The following is a 26,144-nucleotide window of genomic DNA, read 5'->3' on the forward strand; positions in this document are numbered from 1 at the left end:
ATATATAACTTTTTTTTTTCTTGGCCGTGCCACACGGCGTATGGGATCTTAGCTCTCCCTGACCAGGCATCGAACCCCGCCCCTTGCATTGAAAGCGTGGAGTCTTAACCACTGGACCCTCCAGGGAAGTCCAAAGGGCACGGACTCTTATTCACTGCAGTGTCCCACATGCCTAGAACAGGACCTGGCACGCAACAGGTGCCCATTGTTCATTGAATGAACAAGCAGGAAATTTAGCAAAACCCCAACTCAGGGAAGCACCCAGCAGAGCTGCTCCCCTCTGAGCACAATATCGCCAAGAGCCTGCAGCCTGCTGGAGCTCTGGGGAGATGTTCCCTTTCCAGATCCTTCCCCCCCGGGGAGTCTAGTCCCTCAACAGATGGAGGGAGCCAGAGAACAGAAGAAGAAAGCACTTCTGGTTTAGCCAAATACTTTAAGAAATTTAATCGATCACAGTAAGACATTCAGGCTATAAAAACATTCTATACAGTGGTTTAAAAAGCGATACCCATCCCGGAAAAGCAACCCATATATACAACACAGACCTGATTCTCCTGAAGAGCATTGCGCACAGCACGTGCGAATAATCTTTTTGTACAGAAAGACGAGGCGTCTCAGAGACAGTTTCCCCCAATGCAGCAACCAGGGTTTGCAAAAATAAATAGATCTTTTTTTATATACATATAAGTGATAAATGTTTCAACAAATATACAAAGTGCAAACATAACAAAAAGCTCCCATTGTCTGCCCGGGGATCTATTTACATGCTTCAGAAAGAGAAAAGGCATTCACAGCCTCCTGCAGGGCCGCCATGTTCTGTGGTTGTACAGCAGACAGTCCCCTCAGAGAGTCTCCGTGGGAGGCACCCCCCCACCCCCACTCTGTGGTCACAAATGCGATACGTGTGTCAATTTCAGAAAGCATTCTTGTTTCATAAGTCCTGCGAAATGCTCGAGGCCAGGAGCATATCCTACAGGGCAGACCTGCCATGCACGTTTCAGATGGACCCCCCCCCCCCCCCCCCCCCCCCCGCCAACCATGACCAGCTTATTGGGGAAATGAACGGCTCGGGGGGCATCTGCACAGAAGTGGAAACACTAGCCAGATAGTCTCGATCTTGATCTTGGCTTCGAAGTTGTGATCAGGCCGACCCTTTCCTCCTCACGCACATCTCCCTACATGCTGGGAGAGGGGCCAGGTCCGCACCATCACCGACCTGGACTCTCTCCAGCCAGAACAGAACCAGAACGGAAAGCAGTGCAAAATAATAATAGACTGTCGACTTTACACAGTGTACAACTAAACTGAAAAAGTGCAAGGGGCAGGGCTGGGGTCCAGACACCCACACCCAGACAGAGGGACACAGTTAGAGGTCGGAGCCACCTATCTTCACGCACAAGGCAATGGGGTCTCAGGCACTTAATACATATTAAGGGTGACAGGTGGCTCAGGTTTTCCCTGGGGATGGCCGGATTTTGGTGAATGAATAGGGCTCAGCGGGTGCCACCCCCAGAAGGCTGGATCCAGCCATCACCAGGGGCCCTTCCCCAGCATAAGGGGAGGGCAAACCCAGCTTGGAAAACCCTAGTTTGATCCTAACCTGTGGGTGGCAGAGCAAAGGCCAACACTGGCCATCCCATCAGCTCGGCAGGCAGAGGTAAACACGTTCAGTCCTGAGTGTGAGGCTCGAGCTAGAGGGCACGTGAAGCAGCAGCTACCCGGGACCCTGTTGGTAGCAACTGCTCTGGTGCGTTCAAAGCCACTAGCTTTCCCGCTCCGTGTCCCTCTGTCCATCATTCCCTTGGGGGAAGAGCACGTCAAGGAGGAGAGAAGCTCAGAAACATCCCCCAGCTCGTCCGCCTTCCTCCTCTTTTCCTTTAAGCGTAAAGAAAGAAAGAAAAAATGCAACCCAAACCCGGTCCGTGGGCGCTGTCGGAAGCCTGTTCTGCCTCCCAAACAAATAAATATATAAAACAAAGCTTTGGCAGACAAGGCAGACAGGCTCCGGGGCTGCAACCACCAGCACTGCTTTTGGCGCCCGAGGTCTCAGGAAGGGTTTGGGGCAGGTCAAGGGTCTGGGGAGAAAGTGTTCTTCCTGCCAGCGACTGACCAGCGGCAGGTTCCGGGAAGGGACGGGACTCACGCCACGTCATCCTCTAGGCTGACCATCTGTCTCTGTCAACAAAACGGTAAACGCCGGAAACCATCAGTCCAACATACAGTAAACATGGCTAGAGGCCACCTACGCCTCACTCCCTCCTGGCCCCTCCGGCCAACCAGCCCCCACGCATTGCCCGCTCGACCCACACAGTGGCTTCCCCCCGGGTCTCGGAGCTCCGCAACTTGGTCCCAGCCTGCTCCCTCACAGCCACCAGGGAGCGCCGTGACCACCCGAGTCTGATCGTGTGGCTCCGTGTCTCCCACCTCATTCCGAGGGTGTTGCTCCATCTGCCCTGTCCCCTCCCACCCTCCCCCACTCTCTCCATTCCGGTCACACTGGTGGCCTCCTTGCTCCTCAAACACACCAGGCAGGGTTCCGCCACAGGGCCTTTGCACAGGTGGTGCCTTCTGCACACCATACACTCCCTGCTCAGAGAAGCCTTCCTGCCCACCTAAAGTTGCATCCCCTCCCTCCCAGACCCACAAACCACTCTCCGTCCCCCTTCTGGCTTTCACCCTCGGACCTACGATCCTTTTGCTTATCCTTTGGCCCCGTCCCCACACCGTGAGAATGTCTGCTCTCCGGGGAGGACCTGGCCCTGAGGAGGCATGACAGACACACAGACGGACACACGGGCACCAGAGAGGTCCCAAGTGGCGCGGCTCACCGATGGGTAGGTGTAGCCATCCTGGCTGCGGCAGATGTGGACCTCGTCCTCCGTGGTCTTCTGGTACACAGGGTTGTCAAAGTTGATGCTGTTGATGCTCTTAAGCCGCCAGTTCTTCCAGAGGAGGAAGGTCCCGAAGCACAGGAGGATGAGCAGCGCTGCAGGGAGAGGGGAGAGATGTTGCCTTCAGCTGTCAGGCCCTTTCAACTTGTACAGGTTTTTATTCTGCATTTAAAGCAGTACTTGCCCGTTGTAAAAATAAAAAAATCTATCTATGAGCATAACAAATCTCTAGCTTGAAGACCACTGTGACTGCCTCACCCTCTTTCTTTTTTTGTTTTTTTTTTTTGCGGTACGCGGGCCTCTCACTGTGTGGCCTCTCCCGTTGCGGAGCACAGGCTCCGGACGCGCAGGCTCAGCGGCCATGGCTCACGGGCCCAGCCGCTCCGCGGCATGTGGGATCCTCCCGGACCGGGGCACGAACCCGTGTCCCCTGCATCGGCAGGCGGACTCTCAACCACTGCGCCACCAGGGAAGCCCTGCCTCACCCTCTGAATACCCAACTATTGTCAATTCTTCCAGTTTGTTTCTGTGATTAGTCACATGGGAGCCGCCGCTTTTTCAGAAATAGGACTGTTCTCTACATACAGGGCCACAGTGTACTCTGGTTCTGTTTGAACTTGGGTGGGGCTGGATCCCTCTTTGCATGGTGGGCCTTTATGGTGGGCCTTGGGGTGGCACTTCCTGTCCCCTCCCTACCCCCTCCCCCAGATCCAGGGAACAGCCAAGGGCTCACCTGGCCCAGGTCTGAAAAATATTCTGGTCCAGAGGGTGGGAGAGGCTCAGGCTCTGCTGGGCCCCCGACAGCCCCAAGGAAGGTAAGGGGCCCAGCCGCCAACCCACAGCGCACAGCTGTTGGGCACTTAGATCTCTCATCTCTGTGAAGGGACACCTTGAAAGGACTTTTTTCGAAAAGGAAAAATGGGTGTGATGCTGACCAAGCCATGATTGATGGGTGAGGGGGGGAAAGCAGAAATCTCCAAGCTGCCCCCTGCAAGAGAACCGCTCACTAGGAGGCGCCCCTGCTGGTTGCCCTCCCATCCCTTGGGTGTTGGTGAGGCCGCCCATACTCACACCAGGGACCCTGGCCCAGCCCCACTTCCCCCATGTGACACATCGACTGCCCCACTCTGCTCACTGTCAGCTCCGAGGCGGGGGTGGGGGGTGGGGGGAGGAATATTTGTTTCTTTCAGGGCTGGGTCCCCAGTGCCCGGAAGCAATCTTGGTATACAGTAGGCGCTCAACTATATTTGTTAAGTAAATGAAGCTAGGAAGGGGGGCCCAGTGATGAACAGGATGCGCAGCAGGGCTACCCCATTCCTGGAGGAAAGGTGGACCAGACTGGCTTACTGGGCACGGAGATCATTTTGTAGGAACCCGGGAACCAGGGGAGGACCGGCCACAGGCTTACCGATTGGGAGGACGATGTACAGAGCACCCACGCCCTGGGGCCTCTCCGCATCCGCTCGGCCGGCAACATCACCCAGGACTGCGAGGGAGAAAGGAGAAAGTGAGGCCCAGTTCCCCAGTGAGGGGCGGGAAAACACAGCAGGTGTATGATGACAACCCGCAAAGGAAAATGCCTGACATTTCTCAGTGTCCTCAAACATTCAAAGGAACTTGGAGCATCTCCCAGGTGTGAGAAGAGCCGGGCTGGCTTCCTCCAGGGCCTCGCTTGTTAGCAATCGGGGTTATGGGATTTGGGGCAAATTTAAGAGGGTCCTTTAGCCTCACATTACAAGGCACTGGGGAAGGGACTGCTGGTCCCTGAGACCAACGCCTACAGATACATTCCCAGTGGCTGGCGAGGTCACTGGTGGAATTTTTCAACCTGCTTCTGCATTTGATGACAAGGAGCCTTTTCTGGATGGGGCAGGGGCCAACTTCTGTCCCCGTAATACTCAGCAATCCCAGTGCCTGGGTTGCATCGCACCAAAGCCCCATAGTCCTGCGCCAGCTGTCCCCACCTAATAAGAAATATTGGAAGCGGTGGGGGGGGGACCTCATTATATAACCACGCCCGTGCACCTGGGCCGGACAATGTGAGGGGCCGTGCACGTGAAAGTCTAAAGGCCTACAAACAGGCCAGTGAGCTGGGAAGACTGCACAAGCCACATTCAAGCCACACATAGGCCGATGAACAGTGATGACCGTCTCCGGTTGTGTTCAAATCCCTCTGGGTTTTAATTCAATCCGCTGTCGCACGTGTTGTGGACAGTTTACATGCAGTTTTACACTACGCATATTTAAGAAACCTTGTCACAAAAATAATTTTGGGCAGCATCGGTGTCCTTGAAAAACTTTTCCCTTAAAAGGGCTCCTTTGCCAAATTCGAGAAGCCCTCGACGGGCCCATCTGTGAAATGGTTTTTTAAGCAGTGGTCCTTCAAGTGAGAAGGGTTCTGGGCCTCCCTCAACCATATAGTTCCTGTTTTATCTCCTTTATGGTTGAACAAAGGATTCAGCTACTCTGAGGGGAAAAAAAAAAAAAAAAAAAAAGTCTGAAACTTGCTGATGTGCCTTTTTTTTTTCTCCTGGCCAGAAAAGTCTGAGCTCTGTTTCCGGGCTGCTCAAAAACGGGGTCGGGCGCCCTCTGCTGGACAAAGCAGCAAATGGTGGGCTCCAATTCACTGAGAGCCCAGCTTTCACCTCCTCCAGCTGGGGAGGTAGATCATGACCTTGAGGGTGGGCTAAGATGAGGAGAGAGAGGGACTCGTCCCAGGCACTAAATTTAAAGGGGTCCCCCCAAAACTCAGTAAACCAGTAATATTATAATGCATTGTTTTTTTGTTTTTCTCCTGTTTTGGCCACACTGTGCAGCATGCGGGATCTTAGATCTCCGACCGCCAGGGAAGTCCCTGCATTGTTTTTAAAAATCAAAATTAATGCCAATGGGAATTCCCTAGCGGCCCAATGGTCAGGATTCCGCGCTCTCACTGCCGAGGGCTCAGGTTCAATCCCTGGTCGAGGAACTAAGATTCCCCAAGTCACGCGGTGCGGCCAAGAAAAAAGAAAAGAAAAGAAAAGAAAAATTAATGCCGATACCTCATGGTGACCAAAATAGCAAAACTTTTAGGAAAACAGGATCTGACTATACACTTAGCAAGATCCTGCCTCAATGAGACCCTGGCTCTGAGCAAACTTTATTTACTAGAACAGGTGGCTGACCCCATACGCCATAGTTTGAGGATTCGATTTTTTAAAAAAATACTGCATTAAAATGTTATTTGAATCTTGGGTATTTTGGTGCCTCCTTTATTTTATTTTTTAAAAATATTTATTTATTTGGCTGTTCTGGGTCTTAGTTGCGGCACACGGGATCTTCGTTGCCACATGCAGGATCTTTTAGTTGCAGCATGCGAAATCTTTAGTTGTGGCATGCAGGGGTGGGTCTTTCTTTAGTTGTGGCCTGCAGGGGTCTTTAGTTGCGGCATGCGAACTCTTAGTTGTGGGATGTGGGATCTAGTTCCCTGACCAGGGATCAAACCCAGGCCCCCTGCACTGGGAGCTCGGAGTCTTACACACTGGACCACCAGGGAAGTCCCTGGTGCCCCCTTTAGATGCTGCCCCAGGGAGTGCCCGACCTGCCTCATGCTAGTCCTGGCCCTGTTGGGCAGACACCTGAAAAAGCCCATGTGATCCCCACTATTCCAGGAAGGTGGGTGGGCACTGTTATTAGCTCCATTTTACAGGTAGGGAAACTGAGGCTTCCACCATGCCAGAGACAGTGAGAAAAGGAGCCAAGACTAAATCCACTCTGTCTCTTCACCAACATGCTCATATCAATGAACCAGGGCCAGGGTGACCCCAGCCTTTACCTTGTTGGGACATCGTCACTGACTCTGCCGTGGTGAGCTCAGGACTGGCTGTGCGCTTCGGACCCACGGTTGTCGAGTTGACCGTGGAGGGCCTCCAGGTGGTCACTGCAGGTTCAGTCTCTGAAAGAATAAACGGTTCCTGAGTGCCCTGCAGCCTGAGCCCCACTGATAGCTGCGCTGCTGCTGACAATGGATAGGAAGCAAGTGCCATGGGCCACAAAGAAATAACTGAAGATAAGCGCAGTGAAAATACAAACCCACCAATATCTATGTTATTATATTACACGTTGTTTTTCAAAAGGAAGATTCCTACCCCAAATAGAGACTTTCTCTGAGGATGAGGAGAATCAAAAGGGGGCCACCTTCTCCCTCAGTGTCTGCATCTAAAATCAGTCCCGGGCTTCCCTGGTGGCGCAGGCAGTCATTAAGAGTCCACCTGCCAATGCAGGGGACACGGGTTAGAGCCCTGGTACGGGAAGATCCCACATGCCGCGGAGCAACTAAGCCCGTGCGCCACAACTGCTGAAGCCCGCGCGCCTGGAGCCCGTGCTCCGCAACAAGAGAAGCCACTGCAATGAGAAGCCCGCACACCACAATAAAGAGTAGCGCCTGCTCGCCACAACTAGAGAAAGCCCGTGTGCAACAGCAGAGACCCAACGCAACCAAAAATAAACAAAATAAATAAATTTATAATAAATAAATAAAATAAAATCAGTCCCTCCCCCACCCAAGAGGTCTGGGAAAGAGAGAACTAGACCTTACAGGTGAACTGAGTCCATCTCCCTGCCAGGCACAGTGCTGATGCGCCCAGCATTTGAGAAAGGCCTTACAAGGGCCTCCTGGGGCCTCGCTCTCCCACTTGATGGATGAGTAAAGTGAGGGTCAGGAAGGTCCGGCTGCTGGGCTGACCTGCAAGGGTGGCAGGAGGCAGACTGGTGCCCCCACCTGCAAGGCAGCTTCTCATGTCCTCGGCCAGCCGCGTGCCGTCGGGGCAGGCACAGGTGAACCTGGGCGAGCGGGGGTTGATCTGCGGGGCTGGCAGACACAGGTACTGGCAGCCACCGTTGCGGAGGGCAGTCCTCTCACACCAGTTCACCCCTGTGGCGGAAAAGTCAGGGAGGCAGGGTGAGAACGAGGTCAGAAAATTTCTAGAAAATTCCAGAGTGCCGGCAGGGACGTGGAGGTGGGGGTGGCCATCCCATCTTTACCTCTCGGCTGCGTGAGGTTGTGGAAAAGGACGATGTCCTCTGGAGAAAGCAGGTTTTCTGCCATCAAATTAATGTCCAAGCCCGTGAGGCGGTTGGCACTGAAAATGGCTTCATTGACAATATCCGTCCAAAATACTTTATCCTACATGGGAGTTAAGGAAGATGACAGATCCCATCAACCATGGGGCTGGGACACAGACCACTGTCTCCACACCCCTTGAAGTTACTGGGGTTCTCTGGGGGACAAGCAGTGCTAGGTGGTAGCATCATTTCTTTTTTCTTTCTTAAAAAAATTTTTAATTGTGGGGACTTCCCTGGCAGTCCAGTGGTTAAGACTGCACGCTTCCAGTGCAGGGGGCGTGGGTTCGATCCCTGATCAGGGAACTAAGATCTCACATGCCAAGCAGCGCGGCAAAGAAATAAAAATAAAAAATAATAATAATTGTGTAAAATACACATTATGTAAAATTTACCATCTTAACCATTTTTAGGTGTCCAGTTCTTTGGCATTAAGTATATTCACATTGTTGTGTCACCACCATCCATCTCTAAAACTTTTTCATCTTCCCAAATTAAAACTCTGTCCCCATGAAACACTCACTCCCCATCCCCCTCCCCCAGCCCCTGGCGCCCACCATTCTACTTTCTGTCTCTATGAATCTGACTCCTCTAGGGACTCAAATGAGTGGAATCACACAGTATTTGTCTTTTTGTGCCTGGCTTATTTCACTGAGCATAATGTCCCCAAGGTTCATCCAAGTTATAGCAGGTGTCAAAATCTCCTTCCTTCTTAAGGCTGAATAATATGTCATTGGATGGATGGACCACATTGTGTTTATCCAGTCATCCACTGATGGACACTTGGGTTGCTTCCAACTCTTGGCTTTTGTGGATTGTGCTGCTTGAACATGGGTTTACGAATACAGTTGACCCTTGAACAACATGCATTTGAACTGCGTGGATTTTTTTCAATAGTAAATACACGATTCCCAGCTGGTTGAATCCACAGATGTGGAACTACAGATACCAACAAACCCTGGATACGGAGGACCAACTCTAAATTATACTCAGATTTTCGACTGTGTGAAGGGTCAGTGCCCCAAACCCCACGTTGTTCAAGGGTCAACTGTACAGCAACATTCTTTAGAGCAGAGTTTCCCCACTGGGATGCTATTTAGGGCCACATAAGCCTTCCTGATGGGCACCCCCCTTCTCTTGCAGGGTGTTGAGCAGCATCCTTTTGTTCTGGCCTTGACTCACGGCTTGCAGGGATCTTAGTTCCCCGTCAAGGGATGGAAGCCGGGCCCCCTGCAGTGGAAGCGCTAATTCCTAACCACTGGACTGCCAGGGAAATCCCTAATTCCTGGTCTAAGACCTCTTCATGGTCACCAGCAGCTTTCTGACCTAGTCTGGGCTTGAATGACTACACGATGTGTGTGGACCTGTTAGCAGGAGCGCTCGCGCCTTGTATGTAAGTGATGCTCAGTCAGCAGCACTTGACCGTGAATTCCCGCAAGCACGGAAGCAGCGACCGCTTGCCCCCAGCACCCACCTCAAAGATGGCCAAGGAGAAGGGGTGCGCAAGATTCTTCTTGTCCTCTAGGATGGTCTTCCGGTTGCCCCCAGTGACATCAATGCTGGAGATGGAGTGCAGCTTCGAGTCGACCCAGTACAGGCGGCCGCTGGAAAGATCTAGAATCCAAGATGGGGGTGGGGGGGACAGGAGTGGTCACACGTGATGCGGGGGGCGGTGCTTGGGGCTTGGGCACGCTGCTCCCCACAGGAGGGAGACCCCCAAGGACCCAGCAGAGACGCGCCCAGGAAAGCAGTTCAGACCCTGCCCCCATCCCCACCCCCATGTGTGAGCCTGAACCGTATGCAGGTATGTGGGGGAATGGGAGCTGAGTTTCAGGTTATAAAATCTCAGGGAGGCCCGTGGCCATTTCCTCTCTTCCAGACTGTGCCTGACCCCCCAGGACCACTGTGCTCCCAACATACCCAGGGTGATGCCATTGGGCCACTGGATGTCCTCCGTCACCAGCGAGTAAACGTCCACGCCATTCAGGCCCCCCTTCTTGATCTTAGCGGGGGTTCCCCAGTCTGTCCAATACATGAAGCTGGTGGGACAGGGGGAAGGACAGACAGGAGGACATCAGGGAGGGAGGCTCTGCCTACCCAGAAGAGCTGCTTGCCCCTGAAGCAGCCAGGCCAGGACTCCCAGTTGGTTCTGGGGAGACCCTGGATGGGTTCTTTCTGCTTCCCTGACCTTGCTGCCCTCAAGGCCCACACCTGGTGAGACCTGGCAGGATTTGGATGACGTTTGAGAACAAAGGGAGGTTTTCATTCCAGTGTTGGGACTGGGGCCCTGGAATCTGCACCCTGAACACTGCTTTCTAAGGGCTTTTTATAAATTTGGGGGGGGGGGTAATTTTTTGGCTTTTTAAATACAAATATATATATATATATATATATACACACACACACACACACACCCCTACATATACATACATGTATATATACACACACACACAAAGAGAGATTTTTTAAAATTGTGGTAAAACACACATAACATAAAATTTAGCATTTAACCATTTTTAAGTATACAATTCAGTGGCATTAAGTACATTCACACTGCTGTGTAGCCATCACCACTGTCCATCTCTAGAACTTTCTTTCCTCCCCAAACTGAAACTCTGTCCCCATTAAACACTGACTCCCCCTTCCCCCTCCCCCAGCCCCTGACACCCACTCTCCTACTTTCTGTCTCCATGGATCTGACTCCTCTAGGGACTTCGTATAAGTGGAATCATACAGTATTTATCCTTTTGTGACTGGCTTATTTCACTAAGCGTAATGTCCTTAAGGTTCATCCATGTTGTAGCAGGTTTTTAAGGCTGAATAAAGTCTCACTGTATGCACAGGCCACATTTTGTTTATCTAATCCTCTGCAGATGGACGCTTGGCTACTGTGAATCATGCTGCTAAGAACACGGGTGTACAAACATCTGTTTCTGTCCCTACTTTCAATTCTTTTGGATCCATACTTACAAGTGGATCTCCAAGGGCTTTCATTTTCTTTCTTTCTTTCTTTTTTAAATCTTCATTTATCTTATTTATTTTTGCCATATCCTGCAGCATGCAGGATCCCCGACCAGGGATTGAACCTGTGCCCCCTGCAGTGGCAGCTCGGAGTCTTAACCACTGGACCTCCAGGGAAGTCGCTCCAAGGGCTTTTAAACATCTGAAGAGATGCTCAGGCTAACTCACAAGTGACCTAATACAAATTAAAACTACCCTGGAATACACCCTCCCCATCATGATTACAAAGATGGAAAACCCTTTGGTGAGAGTGTGGGGAAACGGGTCCTAGGGTGCGCCTCTGGCGAGAGGGTCAGTATCACAATGTTTGCTTGGAAGGACAATTTGAGGCTATGTCCATGTAAGTACCCTCAGACCTATTTGTAATCCAAATTCTAGAATGTTATCCTGCAGATAAACTGCAGCGACTCACCTTCAAAGGCATTCAAAGGTATTCATGGCTACTTTGTATGAGGCAGGGGGTAAAAACCTAAATTTCCAGGGGCTGGATAGCAGTTTAAATAAATCATGGCCCATTGGGTTGGCAGGGAAGGAAACCCATAGGCCAAATGAAAGAGCCAGGTCGGGCAGAGAATTCCATGCTATTGGGGGTGGGGGGAAGAAACACAAAAGCAGAGCACTTGGGGACTCCCTGGCGGTCCAGTGGTTAAGACTCTGAGCTTCCAGGCACGGGTTTGACCCCTGGTTGAGGGAACTACGATCCTACAAGCCATGCAGCGAGGCAATCAATCAATCAATCAATCAATCAATAGCAGAGCACACAACACGCATCTAAGTGGAGCGTGTGGGACTTCCCTGGTGGTTCGATGGGTAAGACTCCCCGCTCCCAATGCAGGGGGCCCGGGTTCAGTCCCTGGTCAGGGAACTAGATCCCACATGCATGCTGCAACTAAGAAGTCCGCGTGCTGCAACTAAGACCTGGCGCAGCCAAATAAATAAATAAATATTTAAAAATAAATAATAATAAGTGGAGTGTGTCGGGGAGGGTGTCTCTCTCTGCTGGCAGTAGGGTGGACCGGGTGACCCTCCACCAAATGAGAGCATTAGTCTTGATTGACGAGGACCTGACATGCCCACCTTCACCCCAAGGGGGGTCTGTCCGTTCTGAGCCACGGACACCATGCAAGGACAGCCAAGTGCGCCTTTGCCAACATTTTCTCCCTGAGGCCCAATGCTCCCTTTTCTCCAGTTATTGCAGCCAGAACATCCTGCCCATCCTGGGGTTGTGAAATGCCACACATGATGTACCGGGGCAGCTGGTGTGTACTGCAGGTGCAGGGTACGTGTGACAGAGGACAGAGACTTTCCGCCAGGGGACACGGGTCCCTGGGGACACTGGAGCTGCTGAGTCAGCCACGGGGCCTGCGGACCCCGAGGAGGGTGATCCACGGGCGGTGATGTGTCAGTCGGCTAACATTGACCCAGAGCGTTTTTAAACATCTCTGCAATCCTGTCTCAGTGTAGGATACTCTGCCGTATAATACTACATTGGAATTTAAATTTCTAACTTCTAACAAGTGTTCATTTCTAATATAAATTTTTTTTTTTGCCGCATCTCCCGGCACTGGGATCTTAGTTCCCCTACCAGGGATTGAACCCACGGCCCCTGCAGTGGAAGCATGGAATCCCAACCACTGGACCGCCTGGAAGTCCCTCTAATATCAATTTAAATCAGTATTTAATCTCTGATTTTGGATTCTATTCCATAGGGCAGGGCTTTTCAGGGTCTGATTCCACCTCAGGTGACACAGAAGACATGGTGGGGCATCGACCCCCAGGGCCCCCATAGGATGGGTGGGGAGGCCCACATTCTGGGCCTTGTTCTTTTTTTTTTTTTTTTTTGCGGTACGCGGGCCTCTCACTGTTGTGGCCTCTCCCGTTGCAGAGCACAGGCTCTGGACGTGCAGGCTCAGCGGCCATGGCTCACGGTCCCAGCCGCTCTGCGGCATGTGGGATCTTCCTGGACCGGGGCACAAACCTGTGTCCCCTGCATCAGCAGGCGGACTCCCAACCACTGCGCCACCAGGGAAGCCCTGGGCCTTGTTCTTTTCTGACATCGAGAGCATCCCGGGGTTCGGGACAGCCTGCATCCAACTCAGTCTGGTCTACCTCAGCACAAACCTCCCCCCACCTGGAGCCCTAATCGGTTCATGAACCCCACCCGTGTTCTTTGTGCCACCAGCCCTGGGAATACCCACCCGTGGATGGGATCCACCACAATGGCCCGTGGCTTGGAGCCTTTCTCTTGGAAGAGCGTCTTCCTCTTCACACCCTTGGTGTCAGCCACTGAGATGGTGCCCAGGATGGAGTCAGTCCAGTATATGTTGCTGTGGATCCAATCCACTGCCAGCCCATCGGGGGCCTGGAGATCCTCGCTGATGACAGTGTCGTAGGAAGAGAAGCTGGAGGCTCTGTTGATCTGGGCGCTGAGGGGAGAGGAGGAGAGTGTCAGCTCCAGGGGCCCTCAGTCCACTCAGGGACTGGGGCTGCACGGGGCGGGGCCCAGGCTCACCTGTAGATCTTCCTCTGGGACAGGTCGGACCAGTAGATTCTGTTGCTGGCCACCTCCGTGTCCAGGGCGACCACGTTCTTCAGGTTGGGAATGACGCTGGCATACTCGCTGCGGTCCAGAGTCATCTTCCTCACTTCGTGGCGGTTGGTGAAGAAGAGGTAGGCGATGGTGCCTGGGGAGCCAGGAAGGGGAGTTCAGGAGAGTGAAAGGGACCCTGGCCTCCACTGTCACCCTGCAGGGTCTGACTGAATCAGGGGAGACACCAGGATGCCTGCCTGGGGTATTAACAAAGTGGTTCTGATGTGGATCGGGGAGGACATGGTAAATGACTCACTTCAAATGCAAACTAACCAGCCCACACCCCACCACATCCTTTATTGGGGTCTCACACTCTTGCCCACTATCCACCTTCCCTAGTCACCCCAGGGACAGGTGCCAGACAACAAGGGCCAGCGTCTATTCCCCAGAGACCACTGAAATTATTCAAACTCGCCTGTTCCTTCCCACAGAAACCACAATAAAGGCTCTCCCACAACCCCGGTTTGGTCTGTTGGCCTCACCATAGCTGAATAATAGTAAAACCTACATTTGAAAACATCTGGGCCCCAGCATTTTACATTGAAGAACGTAAAGATGAAGAAATGATAACAGCAAATGTAAACAAAGTGATTCCTAATGTCAGGGAATTCTGCTTAGTGCTTTTCCTACGTTTTTCTCTCATTGATCCTCACCCTCCTAACAGGCAGCGGCTGTTGTCAACTCCCTGTACAGATAAGGGAATTAAGGCTCAGAGAGAAGTGACTTGCCCAAGGTCACACAGCTAGTGGGTGGTAGAGCTGGGATTCGAACCTGGGTCACTTTGACTCTGGGGGCTGTGCTATAACCATGACATCAATATCCACCAACACACCGAGCCTTCTACAACTGAGCCCCCTCAGAATATCCCTTCCCACGACACCATTCCAGCTGGGATGGCATCTGTAGGGACCTGACCCTACAGAATGGGATGAAAATGAAATCTCAAATCCTGGAGGGCTTCACACATGGGGATGTAACAGAGGGAAGCCAGGGAGCTGTCAAAGGGATGATGACTGAGAGGCCCTAGGGGAAACAGCTCTAAAATATTTCTGCAAAACTGGCCCTCATTTGGAATCACACTGCAAGAGCAGAACATGACAGAAGACAAAGGATGTTTGGGTGACCTGTCAACTTCACCAGGACAGCTATGCCTCCAAAACCATGGGATCCCTTGATCTAGGTGATTCTAAGAATTAGTGCATGGTTGCAGTTCTAACCTAAACGTCAGGTAGAAGAAACTCAGTGATTTGTACTATTTTGTTTCATTATGAACAATTATATTTTGGTCTCTTTTCAATGGATTTACTTTTTTTGATATAAGTTCTTTTAGCTGGAGGGGGTGCAGGCTGTTCAGGCCATGGCTTTCCACTTCTTGTGCCCTGAAGCCCCTCATGGGACTGGGGGCTACAAACCATCCCCCACGGGATTGATCTGCGTCTTCACAGAAGTTGGACAGGTGTGGGCAGCTCCCTAGCCCGATTCCTAACTAGGCTGTGGTGTTCACCTACCAGAGGCCTCCGGAGCAGATGGTCTACCCCCGGGTCACTGCAGTCGGTGCAAAGTTCAGATGATAAAATTCCCCACCACGTTCGTTCCCCATCCCGCCGCCTCCCTGCACTCACCCACGGCCTTGCAGGCCTTGGTGAGGGGCTCCAGCTGGAAGCCCTCCTCACACTGGCACTTGTAGCTGCCCTCGAGGTTCACGCAGAGCTGGCTGCAGGCGTCTGGGTCCTGACACTCGTCGATGTCTGCGGGATGGGACACAGAGAGATTTGGGGCATCTTCCCCACGGGGTGCAGATGGAGCCATGGGCTCTGACCAAAGGCCATGCATCCCAGTGGCAAATGGGGGACAGCTCATCAAATGGGGGATAGCTCATCCCCTCTGGGGAAGACCTCCAGGGCCGGGGACTCTGACCAACAAAATCTTGGAAACAGCCAAGTGTCACCTCTAACAGTGACCCTGACCTCACCATTCACCTCAGGGCACAGCCAGCAGGGTCAAGCTGAGTCAGCTGAGATTTCTTTCTTAATTATTAATCCCCAAAGGCCAGAAGCAAGTCCTCCCTGACAGCCAAGCCGGCGACAGTTGGCCCGTGCACCTGGCCTCCTACCAGCCCTGTACAGAGGGGACGGTGCCCACGCCCACTTAATGGATGGGAAAACTGAGGCTGAGGGCTTGACCTTCCCCATGTCCAGGGAAAGGGCTGGGGCTCGGGAATCACCTTCACATCTGTGCTTGTCCGCCAGCTGGAAGCCCTCAGGACACAGGCACTCGTAGCCGATCTTGAGGTCGTTGCAGATGTGGGAGCAGCCGCCCTTGTTGTCCAGACACTCGTTGGTCCCTGTGCCAGGTGGGGGATGGGGACCGGTCACACTCTGGCCTCCAGCCACCACTCTCCCGCCACCCTGTGCTATTTCACCGTCATCATTATAATCACCACAATGACTGTGCAGCTGCAGAAGTACCATGACTCCTAAGAGGACTCAGCCACTGTCACATGGGACGCCATGGATGAACCACGAGGATGTTATACTGAGTGAAATAAGCCAGGTATAGAAGGACAAATACTGCACTATTCCACCTCGAGGCCCCTATTGGAGTAAAATTCATAGGGACAGAAGGTAGGATGGTGTGTGCAGAGGCTGGGGGAGGGGGAGGGGGGAGTTAGTGTTTAACGGGGACAGAGTCTCAGTTCTGCAAGATGAAATAGTTCTGGAGATGGATGGTGGTGATGGTTGCACGACAACGTGAATGTACTTAAGACACTACTGAACTTCACTAAAAATGGTTAAGATGGTAAATTTTTATGTTTTTTTAACCGTAATTACAATTTTTTTAATTATAAAAAATAAAAGCCGGGGCTTCCCTGGTGGCGCAGTGGTTGAGTCCGCCTGCCGATGCAGGGCACCCAGGTTCATGCCCCGGTCTGAGAGGATCCCACATGCCGTGGGGCGGCTAGGCCCGTGAGCCATGGCCGCTGAGCATGTGCGTCCGGAGCCTGTGCTCCGCAACAGGAGAGGCCACAGCAGTGAGAGGCCCGTGTATCGCAAAAAAATAAATAAATAAAAGCCACATACAACTTCCTACAGTTACATATATTAACCCATTTAATCCTCCCTACAACCCTAAAGGCAAGGGAACTACAGCTGGGGAAACTGAGGCACGGCCAGATTAAATGACCTGCCCAAGATCACAGCACTGGACTCGAACCCAGGGCACTCGGCTCCAGAATCTATGCTCTTACCCTCTGTACCAGGCATGGGCCAAAGCCAGCCCTCCACCTGCTCTTACACAGCTAAGAAGGGTTTTTACATTTAAAAATAGTTGAAAAGAAAAATAAGAATCGAAAGCAAAATGGTATTTCATGAAAAAGTTCTATGAAATTCAAGTTTCTGTATCCATAATAAAAGATCCCTTGGAGCACGGCCCCAAGCATTCATATGCACGTGTATGCATTTGTATGGCTGCTTTTCTGCTACAATGGCCAAGTTGAAGAGCTGTGACACAGACCTTATGGCCTATAAAGTCCAAAATATGGGTCATAGCACTGCTAAAACTACACGCATTGCATCATTTGATCCCCAGCAGCCCTAGGATGTGGGAGCAGTTACTGTCCCATTTTACAGCTGGGAAAACTAAGGCTTAGAAGGCAATCCACTTATCCCCAGCACCCCCTCCACCATCTGTCTCACCCCACAGCACTTGTGGGCCTGGGTGGGCCAGCCCCTCGCAGCACCGCAGCACCCACGTCTGGGTCCCACCCCTGCTCTGCCAGCTGCCCGCACCCCAGGGCTCACCGCACTCCTTGAGGGGTTCGTCCGACCAGTCTCGGCAGTCCCTGACTGAGTCGCACACTTTGTCCAGGGAGATGCACTCGCCGCTTTGGCACTTGAACTTGTTGGGTCCCTCACACAGAGTCACTATGAGAGCCACAGAGGAGGATCAGGTGCTTCTGAACAGCAGGAGCCCACTTAGTGCTTTTTATTAATATGATAGCTTATTCATGCAAGAATAGATGCAAACGTATTTGGTAATAAAACAGAATAATTATTGAACACCTGTGAAGCCTCCACTCAGCTTAAGAATTAGAATGTCACCAAGAGCAGGGGCTGGGAAACTCTGGCCCACTGCCTGTTGGTTTAAATAAAGTTTTATTGGCACACAGCCCTGCCCATTCATTTACATACCGTCAGCGGTGGATTTCACGCTATAATAGCAGAGTCCAGTAGTTGTAATTGAGACTATGGCCCACAAAGCTGAAAATACTTACTATCTGGCCTGTACCATTGGGCCCTGACAGAGACTATTATAGTGGTCTTTGCCATCCCTTCCCCCTACTCTCTGCTACCCCCAGAGGTAATGATAGTCTTGAATTATGGGTTTATCATTTCCTTATTTTTTCATTAATCATTCTATCAAACATGTATGAATGAACAATATATTGTTGAATTTTGCTTGTTTTTGAGTATGATATAATAACTGTACCCAGTAAATTCCTACAACTTCCTTCTTGCTCCCAACCACAAGGTTATGAGGTTTGCCTGGGCTGCAGACAAGGGCTGTAGCCTCATTTTCTCAGCTGTATGGTATTCCACTATGTGCCATTTAAAATTATTTCCATATACCCCTGTTCACAGCAGCACTATTCACAACAGCCAAGGGGTGGAAGCAACCCAAGTATCCATCCACAGATGACTGGATAAACAAAATGTGGTCCATCCATACAATAGAATGTTATTCAGCCTGAAAAAGGGAGGAAATTCTAACACCTGCTACAACATGGATGTACATTGAAGACATCATGCTCAGTGAAATAAGCCAGTCACACAAAGACAAATACTGTGTGATTCCACTTACATGAGGTCCCTAGAGGAGTCAAATTCATAGAGACAGAAAGTAGAATGGTGGGTGCCAGGGGCTGGGGGAGGGAGAGGGGGAGTGAGTGTTTCACGAGGACAGAGTTTCAATTTGGGAAGATGAAAAGAGTTCTGGCAATGGATGGTAGTGACGGTTACTTAGCACTACTGAACTTGACCTAAAAAATGGCTAAGAAAAAAAAAAAGGTTAAGATGGTAAATTTTATGTTATAGGTATTTTACCACAATTGAAAAAACATTTTGGGACTTCCTGGGTGGCACAGTGGTTAAGAATCCACCTGCCAGGCTTCCCTGGTGGCGCAGTGGTTGAGAGTCCGCCTGCCGATGCACGGGACACAGGTTCATGCCCCGGTCCGGGAAGATCCCACATGCCGCAGAGCGGCTGGGCCCGTGAGCCATGGCCGCTGAGCCTGCGCGTCCGGAGCCTGTGCTCCACAACGGGAGAGGCCACAACAGTGAGAGGCCCGCATACAGCAAAAAAAAAAGAAAAAAAGAATCCACCTGCCAATGCAGGGAACATGGGTTCAATCCCTGGTCTGGGAAGATCCCACATGCTGCGGAGCAGCTAAGCCTGCGAGCCACAGCTACTGAGCCTGTGCTCTAGAGCCTGTGAGCCGCAACTACTGAGCCCCTGTGCCATAACTACAGAAGCCAGTGCGCCTAGAGCCCATGCTCCGCAACAAGAGAGGCCTCCGTAATGAGAAGCCTGCGCACCACAACAAAGAGTAGCCCCCACTGGCTGCAACTAGAGAAAGCCCACGCACAGCAACGAAGATCCAATGCAGCCATAAATAAATAAATAGATAGATAAATAAACAAATACGTATATATATTTTTAATTAATTCTACTGCTGATGAACATTTGGGTTTCTTCCAGTGTTCTGCTGTTAGGACAGTGCTGCTCTGCCTGTTCTAGAGCTTCTCTCCCAGTGCAAGTTTCCCAGAAGCGGAACTGCTATGTTGTAAATTCAGCAAAGTGCTTTACATGGAATCGTACTGTGCATGTAACTCTGAGCTCAGGGACATGAGCTCTGTACACTCTGACCTCATTAAATCTCACAGTCCTGAAGTAGGTGCTTACATTTTGCCCATTTGGCAGATAAGTGGACGTGAGGCTCAGAGAGGTCAAGTAACTTGCCCAAGGACACACAGGAGGCTCCTCACTTGTCTGGGATGCACCATGCTCATCCCCCTACATCTCCCCATGGCCCTGGACCCTGGCGGGACAGAGCTTACCATTGATGCAGCCCAGCTCGTCGCTCAGGTCCTTACAGTCATACTCCCTGTCGCACTGCCGGCTGCCGTGGATGCAGGTCCCATCCGAGCACTGGAACTCGTCAGGCCGGCAGGTGGCCACGGCTGGGAAAGACAGAGCCAGGTGTGGAAAATAAGAAAGTGGGCAGGAAAGCACCCTAACACAACCGTTTTCTTAGACTTTTCTCCAGTCTGTCCTCGTATGCAGGAAATTCATTAAAAAGCTGGCAGACCCAACAGGCCATTCTCTGCAGAAAAGCAGTGATGTGGTCCCAACCCAGACAGAGGCACGGCCAGGTAAGCTATGATAAATCATATCAATACCACTGAGTATCATACGGCCCTTCAAATGACTCACACTGCAAACGTAAAACATGTTTCAGTTGACACTACCTAAAAAGGCCATTACAATGAAATCTTGGCAGACACACGTGATGACTAGAATAGGGTCATTCTAACCACGGTCCGGACCTTGACCTCCAACAGGTTTTTGCTTTACCCTAATTCATTAAGCTCTAAGCTTAAGTTTTCTGCACTTTCCCATGGGTTACATTTCACTATCAAAATGTTTACAATTTGAAAATTCGATTTCAGGAGGTCAGTGAAAAAAGATGATAAATCTATGGGCAGAATGATCCTCCCCATCCACCTTTTTAAAAATATGCAAATGGACTTCCCTGGTGGCGCAGTGGTTGAGAGTCCGCCTGCCGATGCAGGGGACACAGGTTCGTGCCCCGGTCCGGGAAGATCCCACATGCCGCGGAGCAGCTGGGCCCGTGAGCCATGGCCGCTGAGCCTGCGCGTCCGGAGCCTGTGCTCCGCAACGGGAGAGGCCACAACAGTGAGTGGCACGTGTACCGCAAAAAAATATATATAAAATAAATAAAATAAAATAAAAATATGCAAATGTCTGGAGCTCGTTATTTTCAAGTGGATACTTGCTCTGCTGTGACCTAGGTAAAAGTGGAGAATGATCCTATTTTTTGTTTTGCTTTGTGTATTTAGAATGATCCTATTTTTAACCCCTGTGTCTATCTTTGCATTAAGGAAAAAAATACAACTGAACATAACTCTCGCAAAACATGCTCTCTGATGAGAGTTCACATGGTGGGGTGATCAGGGATGGGTTCGGGTTCACAGGTGTGTGTCCTCAGAGGGTTACTCTGCCTTTCTGTGCCTCAGTCTCCTCATCTGTAAAGAATGAGGGAAGCGTGCTCTCACAAGTCATGGGGATTAAATGAGTCTGTGTTCAGTTTTATTTGTTTATTTACTTATTTACTTATTTATTTTTGGCCTCGCCGTGGGGCTTGTGGGATCTTAGTTCCCCAACCAGGGATTGAACCCCGGCCCTTGGCAGTGAAAGAGCGGAGTCCTAACCACTGGACTGCCAGGGTGTTCAGTTTTAGAACCGATCGATCACATACAAAGTCTTCAACTGTTTTGTTTTGCCTTATTTATTTTTTGGCTGCGCCAGGTCTTAGTTGTGGCATGTGGGATCTTCACTGCCGCAGGTGGGATCATGCGGGATCTTCATTGCAACATGTGGGGTCTTTAGTTGCAGCATGCAGGATCTAGTTCCCTGTCCAGGGACTGAACCCGGCTGGGTGCACTGGACTCCACATGCTGGAAGTCCCTTCAATCGTTTTTAAAAGGTGTAAGAAGTTTTTAAAAAGTCTAATTACGGGACTTCCCTGGCAGTCCAGTGGTTGAGACTCCACGCTTCAAATGCAGGGGGCACAGGTTCGATCCCTGGTTGGGGACTAAGATCCCGCATGCCATGTGGGGCGGCCAAAAAGGAAAAAAATAATAATAAAAAAATAAAAAATAAAATGTCTAATTACACCTATACAGCGATTGCAACTCTGAACACTGTGCACGTGGGCAAAGATGCCAAAGAAACAGAAAGATGAAAACGACCTACATCACTAGCCGTGCAAGAATGGCCCTGATTCAGGGTGCACTGACTTGGGGCCACGTCTTCATCACAGTTGCCACTAACCACCTGTGGCTATTTAAGTTTCAATGAGTTAAAATGAAAGCAACCTAAGAATTCCATCTTTCAGTGGCATCAGCTACACTGGCCAGCACTCGTGCACTGGGCAGCATCACAGCAAGTTCGATTGGATGGCACTGGATTCTAACCGAGGCCCGCAAAGGCCGATGCTGTTGCCCCATCTGCAGGGGAGGAGACCACAGCACAGTGGTCCCTGGCCAAAGGTCACACAGCACAGATGACACCAGCCAGGCCCGGAGCCCAGGATCCTTTCTGGACCCAAATTATACTGCAGGTTGCAGTTTGCTCCCCTGGGCAAAAGAGATTAATTAAATAGGTGTTCCAGACTGAGCACTCTTTGGAGGATAGCTTGTCCTCCATGTGACTGGAAAGACTCGAACATGAAATGGGACCGATTTTCTTGCTATGAGATGTGAAACCATTCAACCACCTAAAGGCACTGCCCCTGCCCCGACTTGGGGGAGCCTGGGGACAGATGAGGGGACCCGTCCGGTGCCCCTACCACAGTTCTCCTCGTCAGACTTGTCCTTGCAGTCGGGGTCGTGGTCGCAGTGCCAGCTGGAGTGGATGCATTCGCCGCTGCGACAATGGAACTCGAGGGCCGAGCAGGGGTTGTTGCCCTGTGCAGGGTCCGACGGCTGGGGGCTCCCACAGTGCTGCGGCCACTCGTCCGAGCCATCTTCGCAGTCGGGGTCGCCGTCGCAGGCCCAGAGCTCGGGGATGCAGGTGGCACTGTTGCACTGGAAGCTGGCAGGGCCGCAGGTGGGCGCAGGGCAGGACACCTCGTCTGAGCCATCTAAGCAGTCCAGGTCCGAGTCGCAGACGAACTTCGGGGCGATGCACTTGCCGTCATTGCAGCGGAACTCATCCTGGGAGCACGTCTTGGGGGCTGCGGGGACGGACGGGAGACGACAGCCCAGTCAGCAGGGAGCCTCCCACCACATCCTGACACAAACCCATTGCACAGATGCAGACACTGAGCCGAGGAGAGGCCAGAGCCCAGTGGTCAGGAGCTCAAGGCAGTGGTCAGGAACCCTGAACACGGAACCGCTGCCCTGGCCGGAAGACTGTCCAGCTCCTGGGCCCCCTCTGTGCTTCAGTTCCCTCATCTTTTCATGTCTTAAGGCATTGTTGAGGACTTGGGGTATAAAGCTCTCACGTTGGGCTGGGTACATGGGAAGCAGTATGAGTCTGCACAAGGGACTTCCCTGGTGGTCCAGTGGTAAAGAATCCACCTTCCAATGCAGGAGATGCGGGTTCAATCACTGGTTGGGGAACTGAGATCCCGCATGCCGGGGCGGGGGCAACTAAACCCCCGCACCACAACTACTGAGTTCGTGAGCCTCAACTAGAGAGCCTGTGTGCTGCAAACTACGGAGCCCACGCACTCTGGAGTCTGCGTGCCACAAGTAGAGAGAGAAAACCCACACGCCACAACTAGAGAGAAGCCTGTGCCCTACAACTACAGAGAAAGAAGCCCCAGCGAGGAAAAGAAAGATCCCACATGCTTCAACAAAGATCCTGCATGCCTCAACTAATACCCAATGCAGTCAAAAAAACAGTGTGCACAGGGAATATAGTCAATATCATATAATAAATTATAATGGAAAAGAATATGAAAAAGAATATATGGGGGCTTCCCTGGTGGCGCAGTGGTTGAGAGTCTGCCTGCCACTGTAGGGGACATGGTTCGAGCCCTGGTCTGGGAAGATCCCACATGCCGTGGAGCAACAAAGCCTGTGCACCACAACTACCGAGCCTGTGCTCTAGAGCCTGCAAGCCACAACTATGGAAGCCCACATGCCTAGAGCCTGTGCTTTGCAACAAGAGAAGCCACTGCAATGAGAAGCCCACACTCGGCAACGAAGAGTAGCCCCTGCACGCCACAACTAGAGAAAGCCTGCGCCCAGCAACGAAGACCCAACGCAGCCAAAAATAAATAAATAAATAAATAAATTTTATTAAAATGTTCCCCAGGGAGCTGTTTCATCAGATGACCACTAACCAAGGTTAGACGTGCATTTCTAAGGTAAATGTAAGCAAACACTCACTTTTTGGGTCTTATGGCTTGTGGGATCTCAGTTCCCCGACTAGGGATTGAACCCTAGCCATGGCAGTGAAAGCCCAGAATCCTAACCACCTGGCCACCAGGGAACTCCCTGTTTTTAGTTTTTTTTAAGACTCTCTTAAGGGTTTTCATATTTTGTGAACTTGAAGATTTGATGTGATCTCAGTTATTTAAATTTTCCCCAGGATTTTTTGTTTTTTGTTTTTTAAAGGGCCTTATTTTGTTAAAAAAAAAAAACCTATGCAATTGAAAATGAAATTATAAACAATGAATAAAATCAAAGAGACAAGACAGAACCAGCTGCAAAGTGCCTTCCCCTCCAAGACTCTCGGCCTGTTTCTTCACAGAACCCTCAGTATGGGGAACAAACTCCGACCTTAGCCAGGAACCCGGTCAGGTCACTTGGACTAAGCCAGGACCCACGGGCCACCAGGCCAGTGACCCCACTTACGACAGCCTTCCTCGTCTGAGCCGTTCTCGCAGTCCAGCTGGCCGTCGCATCTCCAGGACTCAGGAATGCAGCGATTGACATGGCCCCCACAGTTGAAGTCCCCTGTCTTGCAGGTGACAGACACTATGGGAGAAACAGGATTCAGCCTTAACCCAGAGGGAAGACCAACCTGCCTCGCCAGTCCGAGCTTTGCAAGGGAAAAACCCAGAGTTTTCTGACAGGGAGTGCCGAGCCCACTTTTCTGAGTCAAAATGAAGGACATTTAATGGAGCTTGTTTAAAATTAGAAGCTAGGTGCTGCAAAGGTTTTGGAACGAGATGGAGGTGGTGGTTGTACCGCACTGTGAATGTATTCATGCTACTGAACTTTACTTTTTTTACTTTTTAAATTTTTTTGGCTTTTTAAAAATTGAAGTATAGTTGATTTACAATGTTGTGTTAGTTCAGGTGTACAGCAAAGTGATTCATATATACACATATATTCTTTTCCATTACGGTTTATCACAGGATATTAAATATAGTTCCCCTGTGCTATATAGTAGGACCTTGTTGTTAATCTATTTTTTATATAGCAGTGTGTATATGTTAATCGCAAACGTCTAATTTATCCCTACCCCTCCGTCTCAAACTGATCACTTGAAAATGGCTAATTTCTGTTATGTGAATTTCACCTCGATTTACAAAAAAAAAAAAAAAAGAGGCTTTAAAGGAAAGTTTCAGTTCCAGTAATATCTTCTCTCTCCATTTCCCAATTCACAGCTGAATACATCAATACACTGGCCAATTTCCACCGAGTCTGTCATCCAGTATCATCAAATCACTTTGCTGTACAGCAGAAATGTTTATTTATTTATTTTTAAAAAAGCGTTTTTTGTTGTGTCATGGCTTGCGGGGATCCCCAAAGAGGGATCCAACACCGGCCCCCTGCAGTGGAAGTGTGGAGTCGTAACCACTGGGCCGCCAGGGAAATCCCTGTACAGCAGAAATTAACACAACGTTGTAAATCAACTATACTTAAATTTTAAAAAAAGAGTGAAAAAAAAGGTTAGGACGCGTGTCACGCCCAAAGGGGACTCACTGCACGTCTCCTGGGACTCATCGGAGCCATCCTGGCACTCAGCGCTCCCGTCGCAAACCCACTTGTAGGAGATGCATGTCCCATCTCGGCACTGGAACTCATTTCTCCCACATTTGTCTTCCACTGAGAGAGAAAGAAAGGAGAAGGAAGGATCAGGGTCAGGATTAGAAACGACCATGCTCCCTGTGTCTATTTCCTGCCAACTGAAGAACGAACCAGAAATACAACCTTACTATAACAGTCAAGGTCCCAGGAAATGAAACATGCACAACAAATTAAATTTCATGAACTGAAATGTAAGTATTGTGGAGGATGCAAATAACACATCCAAAAGAGAGATTTGTCCCCAATATGAGATTTTGGCATCATGGTTGTTGAGTCCAAAGTATGGATCCATTGGTCTATGGGAATAAAATATTAGAAACTGGGTGTACATTAACAAAGAAAAGAAAATTATTTCGCATATTACAAATCTGTATTGGAAACAGTACCAAGGAAAATTGAGGCTGTAAAAGCATTAAGCTGGAGGAAAACTTGAAAAGCTTTCTCCAGTAGGTAGAAAGGAACTATAAAGAGATAAAAATTATGAGAAATTATTAATGTAGAGGTCAGTGAGCAGAGATCCAGCAGAAAAGATAATCATATAACTAAAAGTCAGATCAAAAGAAATGGGACAGACACAGTAACAAAAGATCTAATCAACAGAAAACTTTCCTTAGGAAAATGAAGACTTGGATTTTGAGATAAAAATGAGGACAGCGGCTTCCCTGGTGGTGCAGTGGTTGAGAGTCCGCCTGC

At 50.5% G+C, this 26,144-nt stretch overlaps 1 protein-coding gene across 6 annotated transcripts in view; it reads right to left on the reverse strand.

Moving 5' to 3' along the window:
• Positions 1 to 419: 419 nt before the first annotated feature.
• LDLR (low density lipoprotein receptor) overlaps positions 420 to 26,144 on the reverse strand; it is a 36,240-nt gene continuing 10,515 nt past the window's right edge. For 2 of the 6 annotated variants that reach the window (XM_022557160.3, XM_089905464.1), the window contains exons 2-18: positions 25,347 to 25,469; positions 24,270 to 24,392; positions 22,253 to 22,639; positions 19,719 to 19,841; positions 17,403 to 17,525; positions 15,827 to 15,946; positions 15,225 to 15,350; positions 13,525 to 13,696; positions 13,211 to 13,438; positions 9,912 to 10,030; positions 9,466 to 9,605; positions 7,914 to 8,055; positions 7,615 to 7,803; positions 6,706 to 6,825; positions 4,300 to 4,377; positions 2,829 to 2,986; positions 420 to 2,175 (exon numbers count right to left, since the gene is read on the reverse strand). In XM_022557160.3, the coding sequence (XP_022412868.1) occupies positions 2,140 to 2,175; positions 2,829 to 2,986; positions 4,300 to 4,377; positions 6,706 to 6,825; positions 7,615 to 7,803; positions 7,914 to 8,055; positions 9,466 to 9,605; positions 9,912 to 10,030; positions 13,211 to 13,438; positions 13,525 to 13,696; positions 15,225 to 15,350; positions 15,827 to 15,946; positions 17,403 to 17,525; positions 19,719 to 19,841; positions 22,253 to 22,639; positions 24,270 to 24,392; positions 25,347 to 25,469 (2,507 nt within the window). In that variant the 3' untranslated portion in view covers positions 420 to 2,139. Of the gene's footprint in view, positions 2,176 to 2,828; positions 2,987 to 4,299; positions 4,378 to 6,705; positions 6,826 to 7,018; positions 7,142 to 7,614; positions 7,804 to 7,913; positions 8,056 to 9,465; positions 9,606 to 9,911; positions 10,031 to 13,210; positions 13,439 to 13,524; positions 13,697 to 15,224; positions 15,351 to 15,826; positions 15,947 to 17,402; positions 17,526 to 19,718; positions 19,842 to 22,252; positions 22,640 to 24,269; positions 24,393 to 25,346; positions 25,470 to 26,144 lie in introns of those variants that run through there. The other 4 variants (XM_089905462.1, XM_089905463.1, XM_089905461.1 and 1 more) reach the window with 4 other exon arrangements.

The sequence above is a fragment of the Delphinapterus leucas genome, unplaced genomic scaffold (assembly GCF_059928025.1).
Source record: "Delphinapterus leucas isolate spDelLeu-1000000601 "Yukka" unplaced genomic scaffold, BTC_Dleu_Yukka2 spDelLeu_asBTCV2_sq25, whole genome shotgun sequence".
Taxonomy (NCBI): Eukaryota; Metazoa; Chordata; class Mammalia; order Artiodactyla; family Monodontidae; genus Delphinapterus; species Delphinapterus leucas.